This window comes from Gavialis gangeticus, unplaced genomic scaffold (assembly GCF_001723915.1).
Source record: "Gavialis gangeticus isolate Ggan-Ray unplaced genomic scaffold, GavGan_comp1, whole genome shotgun sequence".
In the NCBI taxonomy this organism is placed as follows: Eukaryota; Metazoa; Chordata; order Crocodylia; family Gavialidae; genus Gavialis; species Gavialis gangeticus.
This window is the reverse complement of record NW_017728961.1, coordinates 50,498-61,885: the sequence shown is the minus strand read 5'-3', so window position 1 is coordinate 61,885 and position 11,388 is coordinate 50,498. Positions and strand designations below refer to the sequence as shown.

At 65.5% G+C, this 11,388-nt stretch overlaps 1 protein-coding gene across 1 annotated transcript in view; it reads right to left on the bottom strand.

The window, feature by feature from the left end:
• Positions 1-375: 375 nt before the first annotated feature.
• KMT2D (lysine methyltransferase 2D) overlaps positions 376-11,388 on the bottom strand; it is a 33,347-nt gene continuing 22,334 nt past the window's right edge. The window contains exons 35-54 of the mRNA XM_019528430.1: positions 11,205-11,328; positions 11,034-11,121; positions 10,314-10,380; positions 9,950-10,182; positions 7,049-9,865; positions 6,795-6,938; positions 6,459-6,623; positions 6,167-6,323; positions 5,903-5,984; positions 5,623-5,798; positions 5,340-5,485; positions 5,117-5,252; positions 4,872-4,990; positions 3,550-4,717; positions 3,163-3,299; positions 2,860-2,990; positions 2,474-2,759; positions 2,277-2,350; positions 1,790-1,898; positions 376-1,476 (exon numbers count right to left, since the gene is read on the bottom strand). Of these exons, the coding sequence (XP_019383975.1) occupies positions 1,384-1,476; positions 1,790-1,898; positions 2,277-2,350; positions 2,474-2,759; positions 2,860-2,990; positions 3,163-3,299; positions 3,550-4,717; positions 4,872-4,990; positions 5,117-5,252; positions 5,340-5,485; positions 5,623-5,798; positions 5,903-5,984; positions 6,167-6,323; positions 6,459-6,623; positions 6,795-6,938; positions 7,049-9,865; positions 9,950-10,182; positions 10,314-10,380; positions 11,034-11,121; positions 11,205-11,328 (6,452 nt within the window). The 3' untranslated portion in view covers positions 376-1,383. The remainder of the gene's footprint in view (positions 1,477-1,789; positions 1,899-2,276; positions 2,351-2,473; positions 2,760-2,859; positions 2,991-3,162; positions 3,300-3,549; positions 4,718-4,871; positions 4,991-5,116; positions 5,253-5,339; positions 5,486-5,622; positions 5,799-5,902; positions 5,985-6,166; positions 6,324-6,458; positions 6,624-6,794; positions 6,939-7,048; positions 9,866-9,949; positions 10,183-10,313; positions 10,381-11,033; positions 11,122-11,204; positions 11,329-11,388) is intronic.

The following is an 11,388-nucleotide window of genomic DNA, read 5'->3' as shown; positions in this document are numbered from 1 at the left end:
GGGGGGGGGGGGGGGAGCAGGTTTGCAAGGGAAGGGCGCATCACCCACAGCAGACCCTCACCCCGACACAGGGATCTGCTGATGCCAGCTAATGCGCAGCCTGACTTGGCTTCCTGCCCTTCTCTCTCCCCCGGCTCAACCAGCTGCCCCCTGTGCCGGAACAGTGCAATGAGGGCAGGGTTGGGGGGGCTGGCAGTGGGCGATGCCCTCCCACCCCAGCCAGTCTTGGCACATGGCAGATGGACCCATGAGCAGCAGCCTCCCCCAGGCTCTGCCTTTCTTGCAGCCTGGTGAAATAACCACAAACTCGGGGCATCCAGCTGGCAGGGCCCCAGCCCCAGTCCCAGTCCCTGGGGCTGCCCATTTTGCATCTCACAGTCCACGGGGCTGGGGGCTGGGTCCTGGGGCAGGGAGGGACCAGAGGGAAGGGAAAGGCCCCAGGCTCTGCCCAGTGCTGCTCTAGTCCCCTCCCTAAGTGGGCCTGCGCAGTCAGTCACGGAGGGAGGGCTTGGGAGCCGGGGGCCATGGGACCAGGGTGGGGCTCACATTTCACACAGCAAAATCTAACACTTAAAATGAGGTAGGTTCGGGTGCAGATGCTCCTGGCGTCCGTTTGGGGGGGGGGGGAAGGGGGGGTCCGCACATGCCTCATCCCAGCTCCGCTCCGTGCGGGCGGCGCCTCCTTCACGCCCTTGCGGTGCTTCCGTCCCCACAACAACGAGAAAAATAAACCCACACAAACTCTGTCTCTCACCGGGCCCCAGCGGCGCCGGGCTCGGATTCGGGATTGTCAAGCTCAAGGAGTCTCTTTGTTACCTTGGTAAATTAGCGAGCGAATCGGATTAGTTCTGTTTCTAAAAAGGAGGCCACGGCCGCCCGGCGCTGGGTCTGACCCGCCCGGCTCCGGCGCAGGGGGCAGGGGCTGCCCCTGTCCCGTCCCACCCCGGGACCCCTCCGGAGCCCTGGCCAGGTGCTTGGGCGAGCGAGGGGGCTGAGACGCGGCCGGCGGCGGGGCCGGCGCCCCCCCCGCAAAACAAAACAAAGAAAACCCTGAGTTGCCAGTTCATTAGTCCTGCTGCCGGCAGGCAGGTCAGCGTGGGGGCGGGGGCACTGCCGCCCCCCCACAAGGTAGGCAGGCAGTGTCCGATATGTGCGAGCGAGGCCTGGAACCACCTTGCCTTTGGTACTGGCCCAGCCCAGCCCCAGACATCCCACCTGCATCCAGCCGACTCCGGGGCCCAGCTGGGGCGTCCTGTCCTGTCCTGCCACCACCGCTCCTGCTGCCCAGGCCCCTTCCCCCACGCCAGGCCTGGCTGAAGGCCTCTGCGGAGTCTCCGCTGGGCCGGGGTGGCGTGCGCACACCTGAGCCCGCACCCGCAGGGGCTAGTTCATCCACTTCCGGCAGTTCCAGGCTCCGCAGTGGCAGGGGATCTTGTGCTGATCATCCTCGAAGTCGAACTGGTAGTCGTAGGTCAGCTGGGGGCAGACGGCTAAAGTGATGCTGGTGCCTCGTTGGCCCCTCCCACCAGGGCCAGTCCATAGCCTGGCTGCCCCCACGCCTGGCACAGCCCCCAACCCCCAGGGAGCTGGTCACACTCCTGTCCTGTCCCAGCACGGACTCCTCCAGCCCAGCCCATTCCCCACCCTGCCCTGCTGGGCTAACCGCCAGCTCCTCTTGAGGTGCCGCAGCCCCCCCGGTGGCTGAATCCAACCCTGCCACTGGGATGGGATCCTCACACCTGGCACAGGTCACTAAGGACATCTTCCAGGGACCCTCCCTGGCTCCTACCTCTTCCCCTTTGGGGATGCGGCGGCTGGAGATGATGATGATCTTATCTTCCTTGTCAAAGGTCACCACCTCAGCCACACAGTTTGGGGCGCATGAGTGATTGATGTACCTGGGGGCACAGAGGACAACGGAGGGGAGTCAGAGGTGGCAATGGGAGCTGTCCAGCCCCTGCCCATTGTCGTGGCAGGGGACAGCACAAATGGGGACAGGGACTGTGTTTTCCTCTGCTCAGATGGTGCCCCTGCTTTGGCATTTGTACAATGGTTTTATCTTTGGGATTAAGGCAGTCGGAGCTTTGGCCTGACAGACGTGGCTGGGAGCAGGACTCCTGGATTTCCTGGACCTGGGAGGGAAGGGGGCCCCCTCCATACTGTCCCTCCCAGCACCCCCCTATTGCATGCTGGGGTGGCTGGTGATGGCAGAGCTGGACAGATACGAGCTTCCCTCTCCCACAGGGCTGCTTCCCCAGGTCCCAGCTGCGACTTACCTGGCTGGGCCCCCCGTCAGCGTGGCATCGATGACGTGCTCGTTGTTGATGCGGAACATGTAGATCCCTCGGTTCTGGGGAGCAGGAAGCACAGGGCCCTGATTACACAGCTGCCAGAGGTCCCCCCACCAGGCCACAGCCATGCAGGGCCCTGATCCCAGCCCGCTTCCCCCAGCCCTGGGGTCCCGACCCCACACCTGCTCTTCATAGATCTTCTCGCGCCGGTTTGCCACCTCATTGCGTATGATGGTGCCGATGTACTCGATGACCATGGTGTGTTTCTCAATGTCCTTAGCTGCGTACAGCCCCAGCCCCTGAATGCGGGAGCGCGCCAGATAAACGTTGTTCTTCCACTCGGTCTTGAGGCGCCGATATTGTGAGGATTTGGAGTGCACGAACTGCTTGCTGTAGGGCGTGTTGGTCTCGCCCGTGAAGGTGCTCTGGTAGGCCTTGGACATGCTCGTGCTGTTCAGGGTGTGGGGCCTGCGGGGGCGGAGCGTGGGGACCGTCACGGGGGAGCGTCGCCCCGCAGCACCCCAGTGGGTCCCCCCGCGCCGCCACCGCGGCGTCCCCCACCACTCACCGCTTGTAGTGGGTGAGGATCTTGGGCTCAGCCCGGGCGCAGCCAGTGGGGTTGATCATGAGTGGCAGCTCCATTAGCGGATGGCGCCCATAGCGGAACAGGTAGTTCGTGCAGCTCTCGACACCAGGCAGCTGCAGGCGGCCGTGTGTCAGTCAGGGCTGGGGACCCCTGGGGACGCAGGATCCGCAGTCCCCACACCCTATGCTCCCATCCCATCAGGAAGCGTCCTGCACCCATGCCCAGCCAACCCCCCCACCCTCTCCAAGGCAGGCATCGAGGTGCCAGTCCCGGCCTGGTACGTACAGACTCGGCGATGCGCAGTACAGCGTGCACCGTGAGGCCGAAGAGCTCTTCCCCCTTCAGGTACTCGGGGAACAGCCGCAGCATGTCGGCATCCTTCCTCATCATGGCCACCGGCTCAATGATGCGGTTCCACACAGCTGCCGAGTGAGGAGAGCAACGGGTAGACTTCGTTTCTGGACCTGCCCGCCCTCCCCCCTGCTCCGAGATGCCCCTGCCCTGCATGCCCAGCCCAGAGGGGCTCAGGAGGGTAACAGCCCTGGGCCAGCTCACTCAGTGCATAAAATGCAGCCACCTCTGGGGTGGGCAAGGATGCCCACCTCACACCCCCATGGCAGTTCTGCACGCAGACGGCTCCCCACCCTGCGGTCCCCTCCTGCAGCGCCTTACCCTGGGGCGAGGAGTCAGTGAAAACCAGGTCCTCTAGCCCCTGCTCAATGACCTGCACCACAAACTCGGGGCGCCCGTTGTTCTCGCAGATGGTGCAGCGGTAGCAGCAGCGCCGGTTGTTGGTGCGCAGGCTCCAGTAGATGCGCGTGGCCTCATAGCCCACGGGGTAGAGGGCCGTGACACTGTGGAAGTCGGCCATCTGGTGGGGCAGCAGCTGGCCGATGGCGTGGAAGACCAGGCCGCCCACGCGGAACATGTGCAGGCGCTCGCCCCGCTGGATGATGCTGGCAATCTGCTTGACCTCATCGCGCTCGATGTAGACGCGCCGGAAGACGGCGAAAGAGCTCAGCTCCTGGTCGCAGGGGCCCTTGGGCTTGTGCAGGGGGCACAGCATGGTCTTGTCTTTGAAGAACATGCACTTGGCGCGGATGGCGCAGGCAAAGTGGTAGACGCTGGGGCAGCGCAGGCGGTTGCAGCTGTTGGTGGCACCCATCTTTTGGCACAGGGAGCACTTGGTCAGCAGCCCCCGGTGCAGCGCCACCTCCACATTGATGAGGGCCCCGCCCTGCGTCTCGTACACCTCTGTGGACCACAGGGCGCAATTCAGGTGCACCCAGAGGTCCAGGTCCAGGTTGAGGAGGCGGGCGGGGCCGTCCGTGGCACCATCACCCTCCTCATGGCAGAAGCAGCAGCGCCGCAGGTCCCGCGGCACCTTCTCCGGCCGCAAAGCCGAGCCCAGCTTCTCCACAAACTCAGCGATCTCCCGGTCACCGTCTCGCTTGGCCCCACCTTTCTGGATGGTGAGCAGGAACCGCAGGCGCTTCCACCGCACCCCCTTCCACTTTTTCAGCCGCGGCCGCGCCTCATCCCCACCACCATCCTCTGGGGGCCGTGCACGTGGCTTGGCCCGGGATGGTGAGCGCGACCCCTCCTCCTTGGGGGCTGGGGAGGGGGCAGGTGGGGATGGCGTGGAGGGCACTGGTGCTGCCTCAGGGGCAGCCTCGCCAGCTGGGATGCAGGCGGTTTCAGCAGGGCTGGAGGGTGATGGGGCGAAGGGGGAAAGCGGGGGCGAGGGTTCCTCAGGTGGCAGTGACAACTGCCGCACATCCAGGTTGGACACGTTGTGGATGTAGCAGTGCTGCGCCGCCTTCTCCACCACCGGGCTCTCCTGGGATGGAGACGGGAGATCAGCACACACCCAAAACTAGTGGGGGCCAAGGGCATAGGGCCAGGCAGAACAGACGCCGGCTGCCCCAGGGGCACCAGGCAGGGCAGAAGCCCCGGGCAGAGCCAGGCAAGCTGCCCCCTTGGGGGATACTGACCTGTTTGAGAAGTGTCAGGATGTCCAGCTCACTCTTGAGGCTGTAGCCTGGCAGCACGGCGTCAAACTGCTTCAGCCACTCCGCATTGCCATCAGGCGGCTTCCCGGGCTTGTCAGTGCCTGAGAGAGGCCGAGATGGCGGCAGTGTCACAGGGGCACTGCCAGTACCCCTGGTGCCAGCCAGGAGCCCCTGGGTAGGGGGGCTGATGCGCTCCCTGCCCCCACCCCAGGGTGACTGGCACTCACCAGCTCCATCAGTCTCCACCTTCTTGGCCTCAGGCCCAGCAGCCCGCATAGGGCTTTCAGAGAACAGCACCTCATAGGAGTTGGGGATCTTCATGCTCAGCAGCTCGGCCATGGCCACCATGACGCTGTTTAGGTTCTGGGGGACAGGAGGGACAGGTCAGAGCTGGGCGCTCGAGTGCATGTGGCCTGGGACTGCCCCGTACAGTCTGGCCCCTGCCCTTACCTTGGCGGCCGCAGCAGAGACAGTCAGCATGACGGAGACCTCGCTGCCCTTGCCCTTCTCCCAGGGGACGCCCTGTGTCAGTGGGGCCTTCGCAGAGCGCTCCCCGAAGGGCTCCGGTGCTTCGTAGGGCTTGGTGTCTGGGAAGGCTGGGGGCAGAGAGCAGAGGCAGTTCAAGATGAGTGTGGTCCCCCAAACTTGAGCCCCCGCAGCCAGACAGACCCACCGACAGCACAGCCCACCCAATGCCCCCTCCTGGGTGCCACCCCACACCCTGCTGGCTCACCTGGGATGCTGGCCCTGGGAATGATGGGGATGACGGGGGACAGCACGCGCTCCTCCAGCTCCGGCCGCATCTCCATCAGCAGGGGAAAGCGGGGCACATCCTCCCCAAGGATGCTCTCCGGGGACGAGGCAGGCACGATGCTGTCGGGGGAGTCACTCTCCTCATCGCTCTCCATCCTGACAAGAGAGAAGGTGAGACCCATACCCCCAAACTGGTCCCCTCAGCCCTCTGCACCCCCCTGCCCTGCAAGGGAACCCCAGGCATGGCAGCTGCCCCTCACCGGACATCCTCAGTCTGGTTGTGTGGGGGTGTGGGTAGGGCCGCCAGCAGGTCCAAGCTCTTCACTTCCACAGCGGGAGCATCTGGATAGGGAAGATGGAGACTCAGGCTCTGCCCAGCCCACCAAAGCAGCCCCAGCCCCATCTTCCCCACCCTAAGGGAAGGTCCTCCTGCGCCCACCGCTGCCACGGGGGCATCAGGGTCAGACCACCCTCCCACCTCCCCCACTCACTGCCCTGTTGCTCAGGGACTGCCCCATGCCTACCCTTGTGGCCCTCGGGCTCACGGGCCGGGGCTGGGTCCTTGGGCTGCTCAGGCAACTCCTCGCCGGAGGTGACACCATTCACCATCTTCTGCTGCACCGAAGGGGGCGGGGTGGGGGGCAGCGATGAGGGCGGCGTCGGCGGGTTGCTCAGGTTGTTCTGCAGGGACAGGGGTGGTGCCACAGTCAGGGCCCTGGGGCACCCATAAGCCTCCGGGAGTCTGGCCCTGGCGGACCCAGGAGTCTGGGCTTCAGTTTGCCTCCACTCCCCCCAGTCCAGTTCCACAGCGCATACCTTGGAGAGTAGCTGAGAGTAGTAGTCGGGGACGCTTTCCAGAACGGCGCTGCCGAAGGCACCCTTGAGTGGGCTCCGGCCATTGATGGGGCTGCTGCCAAAGGGCGGGAAGAGGCTGAAGTTGGCCGTGATGGTCGGCTCCATCAGGGGCAGAAGGGAGAGCTCCTGGGGGGCAGAGCAGAGCCATCAAGAGGGGTCAACCCTGCCTGTGCAGCCCCATGACTGCAGGCAGACCCCCCTCCCCCTCCCACTGGGGGCGCATGGTCATGGCAGCCCCCAGGACCGCGCCAGGATAATTGCAGAGAAGTGAAGTGGAGACAGCCCCAGAGGCGTTACCTGCTTCAGTTGCTTCATGAGGGCCTCACTGGGCTTCAGGCCGTCATCCTTACGCAGCTTCTTGCGGGAGGCGGGGACCCGCTCATTGCCCTTCTGCACCCGCTTGGGCTTTGGGGCCAGCAGCTTCTTGGCAGCAGATGGGTCCTGTGGGGAGGAGGCAACGTGGATGAGTGGTGACACATGCACAGTGCCCATCCCAAGCTCAGACCATCTCCCACTGCTCCCCAAGCCCCATGGCCCAGCGCCCGGCTTACCTCCCTGCCTGGGGCCACAGCCTGCAGCCTGTGCTCTAGTGCGGCCAGCTTGCCATCGGCATGCCCGTTGAGCTCGGGGTGCAGCCCCTCGGCAGTGCGCTGTGATACCAGCTGCACGTTCTTGGCCCGCAGCAGCTTCTGCAACAGCAGGTGCCCAGCCTCTGTGCGGGCACCCGCCAGCAGCTGGCTGCCCAGCAGGTGGTGGTTGGCTGGGGTGGGTGCTGCTGGCTGCTCCCTGTGGGCCTCAGGCTTCAGGAGCTGCTCCGCAACCAGCTCGCACGGCACTCCCTCCTCCTTGGGCTCCTGCTTGATGCACACACCGGGGGGCATCGCCAGTGGCCCCCCAGCTTCAGATAGCAACGTCCCTGTGCGGGGCACTTCAGCTGCCTGCCCATTGATGGGGACCATGGGCAGGCGTGCCTTTGCGGGCTCCATGCCAGGAGGAGCAATGGGCCCCTGCGCCGTGGGATCCCAAGGGCTAGGGGGCACTGGGAAGGGCTCCTCCCTGCTCTGGCTGGAGGTTGGCTTGGGGGGAGCAGGAGAGGGGTCAGGCTTGGGTGGCTCAGGCAGGAGCCCACTGTGGGGGGGTGTTGGCCGCTGCTCCGGCAGGGCTGCAGGGGTCTGTGCCAGGAGGGGAGGGGAGGCTTTCTTTGGCTCTTGGGCGCCCTGTTCCAGGCTGGGCACAGGGTGCTGCGGTGGTGCGGGGCCCAGGCTGAGCACGCTCAGGGGCGACTGGATGGTGGGGGGTGCTGGTGTGGTGGACAGTCGTAGCATGGCTGGCTGTGGGCTGCGACCGCCATGTACCAACTCTGCCAGTGGCTGTGGTTGGGGGGCCCCTGCAGACACCCGCTCCATGCCGAGCCCTGGCTCGGGGGCTGGGCCAGCTGAGCGCACCTGGAAAAGGGTGCCCAGCTGGCGGGGTGGCGCGGGCGAAGGGGCATGGGGAGCCGTGCCCGGCTGCCCAGATTCCTGCCCTGGGAAGGGGCCGGCCTGGCGCAGCGCCTGGCTGTGCTGCAGCAGGCTCTGTTGGTGGCGCTGCACAAGCAGGGCTTGCAGCTGCTGCTGCTGCTGCGGTGTGAGGTGCCGCAGCTGTGGGTTCTTGGCCAGCACACCCTGCAGCTGTGCCCGGATCTGCCCCAGCACCGGCCCCGGCACCTGGCCCAGCAGGCTCTGCGCATGGGCTGCTGGTGGGAGCAGCAGGCCCTGCTGCTGCAGCCCAGGCCGGGGTGGTCCCACCGTGCTCTGCAGCCGCGAGGGCAGCTGAGGGTGCCCCACAATCCGCTGCTGCTGCTGCACCATGATGCTTTGCGCCTGGCTCATGGCACAGCTCTGCGGTGGCTCCGATGCTGGCAAGCCCGGCTGGGGTGGCCCTGGGCTGGGATCCGCGTGCAGCTGTGGTGGGTCCTGCCTGGCAGCTCCTGCTGTCGGGTCGCTGGGCAGGGGCTGGTGCAGCAGGGCACCGGACTGTGGCACTCCTGGCATGCGCAGTGGTGGCGGCTGCCCCAGCTCCGGTGGGTGCTTCTGCAGCTGCTCTGCTGGGGGCTGCAGCACAAGCTGGGTCGGCTGCTCCTGGCTGCCCGGCGGCTCTGGGGGGCTGGTGTGCAGCTGTCCACCCAGGTCCTGGCCACCCGGTGGCCCCTGCCCCGCTGGCTCGGTGCCCTCGGCAGGCAGTGCAGTGCCTTCGGGTCCTCCCGGCTGCTCCTTGGCGGCCAGGCTCGGCTGCATTCCCTGACTCAAGTGTAGCACGGAGGGGGCCTGGCCCAGAGCCCCGTGCTGCGCAAAGTGCTGCATCTGCTGCAGGCCAGCCTGGCCCTGGCCCTGGCCCTGGCCCTGCAGGGCCTGGTGCTGTCCTAGAGAGTTCTGCTGCTGCGGAGTCAGCAGTGTCCGTGCCGGCCCCAGGAGCCCAACCTGCTGCTGCTGCTGCTGCTGCTGGGACAGGATGAGGCGGTGCCCCAGGAGGCCAGGCGCCTGCTGCCCGAGCTGGGGCGACCCCAGCACCCTCTGCTGGTGGGGGGCCAGCAGCAGCTGGCGCGGCTGGTGGCTCATCCCCTGGTGCTGCAGCGTGGGCGCTGAGGGGTGCCCCTGCAGGCCTGGTTGCGGTGGCTGCTGCGGGGAGAGCTGCTGCACCAGGATGCCCTGCTGGTTTCCCATCAATCCTTGCTGCTTTGGGACCATAGTCTGGCCCCCCGGGCCTGGCTGTGGGGTGGGTGGTGGAGGTGGCGGCTGCGCCTGGCCCATCAAGCCAGTTTGGCCCACAATGCCTTGCTGCTGCAGGGAGACCTGGCCCAGGATGTTCTGCTGCTGCTGCTGCTGCTGCTGCAAGGAGACCTGTCCCAGGATGCTTTGCTGCTGCTGCTGCTGCAGCTTCTGGGCCAGCTGCATCCGCTGCAGCTGCCGCTCTTGCAGGAGGCGGCTGTCAGCACCCAGCCCCCGCAGCGTGGGGCTGCCGGCGAAGAAGCTGTTGGAGGTCCCGGGCACGGCCGCGTTCCCCAGCTGCTGCTGGCCCATGAACGACAGGCCTTGCTGGACCGCCATAGGGACTCCGCTGCTGCCTTGGGGAGGGCGCAGGCCAGCCGTCTGCCCCACCAGCTGTCCTGGGGGTTGGCCCAGGCCTGGGGCGCCCACCATGGTGGCTCCTGGTTGGGACAGGGATGGTTGGACACCATGTGCTGGCAGCAGCTGCCCAGGGAGCTTGGCCATGAGGCGCGGGCTCTGTGAGGGGCTGAGGGCCAGCACGGCCGAGCTCTGCTGGTGCTGCTGCTGCTTGTTGCGGTACTCAGCCATCAGGTTGGTGTGCTCCTTCTGCTGCTTGCGGACCTGTGGAAAGAGGCCAGGCTGAGCACCACGGTGTCCCTGCCCTGCCCTGGGACCCCCTCCCAGCACCCCCCAGGAGAATCCCACCTGGTCCAGCTGCTTCTGTATCTTGCTTTGCTGCTCCGTGACTAGTTTGAGCTTCTCAGCATCAGCCTCAGGAAACTCCCGCCCGGCCTTCTTGGCGGTGCGCTGTTTGGCGCACAACGCCTTGCGGGACTTGCGGTGGACGCCAATCTGCTCCTCCAGCACCTTGAGTTGCATCTGCAGCAGCTGCTGTGTGTGGAAGAGCCACTCCTCGTACTGCCGCTGGTCGGCCTCATCTGCAGAAGGGCAGAGGGGTTGAGATGTGCCATAGGGACCAGGGGAGGTCACAGGGAGGAACCAGGTCCTAGGTGGACAGGGTAAGGCCCCCCCAGGCCCCTTTTCCCATTTTCCTATGCTGGGTACTTACTGATAACGCCCTGAGCAAAGGTCGGGGGGTTGGGGCGAGCCTGGGCTGGGTCGCTGCTGCTCCGCTCCTGGGACACAAGGGAAATCATAGAAATCCTAGAGCCACGGGGCTGGAAGAGACTTCCAGAGATCACATCTATTTCAAGCCCTGCTTGAGGCTGTGCCCAAACCACCCCAGACAAGTCCATTATCTAAACGCTTCATAAAACTATTGTCACCATGCCAGACCCTGCCGCAGGGAAAGCAGGGGCACTGTGGCAGCCAGCATCCAAATTGTATAAGAGACCCCAGGCAGAGGCTGTGCCCCCAACCAGAGGAAAGCAACCCCCCCCCCCAGTCCATACCAGTTTGACCAACAGAGAAATCCCTTCATGCCCCAATGCAGCGTCAGTCTGACACTGACTGGAGAGGCAAGACCCTCAAGCCGGGACCCTCTGGCTTTGGTCCCAGCACGAGCACTGGTGCAGCCCAGTCAAAATCACCCCAGGAGAAACTGGCATCCACATGGACACCTACACGTTTTGGCACCCTGCGGCCCCACGCTGCCCTGCCCTGGCATCTCCTCCAGGCCAACACCCCAATGGGAACCCGGCATCACAGCTTTGCAGGCAGCTCAGTGCATATCTGGGTGCCAGGGCCAGCTAAGTCCCAGATGCCCCAGAAACCCAGGCCAGGTAACTTGTGAGGCAGAGTCCCCCGAGGGAGATGGCACCGCGCTCACCTGCCCACTCCCAGCCAGGATATGGTTCTGCATCTCGGCCGTGGCCGGGGCTCCTGACAGCCGCTGGGCCAGCAGTGACACCTGTTGTCTGTGGGGCCAAAGCAGATGAAGGCATAAGCAGGGGCCCGTGGCATTTGCCCACCCACCTGCCCAGCGCTTCTACGGCCCTACCTGTTCATGCCGGGGGCCACGCCAATGCTGCCCTGTGCCATCACCTTCTTGATGCCCTTCAGCGCCACCATCTTTGCCTTGGCAATGGGGTCCATGATGTCCTCAGCTGCAAACTTATCTAGGTCTGCAAGGAAGGAGCTGCTCAGCCAGTGTCTCCCTCAGAAAGGTCCAAGCCCCCCCCCCC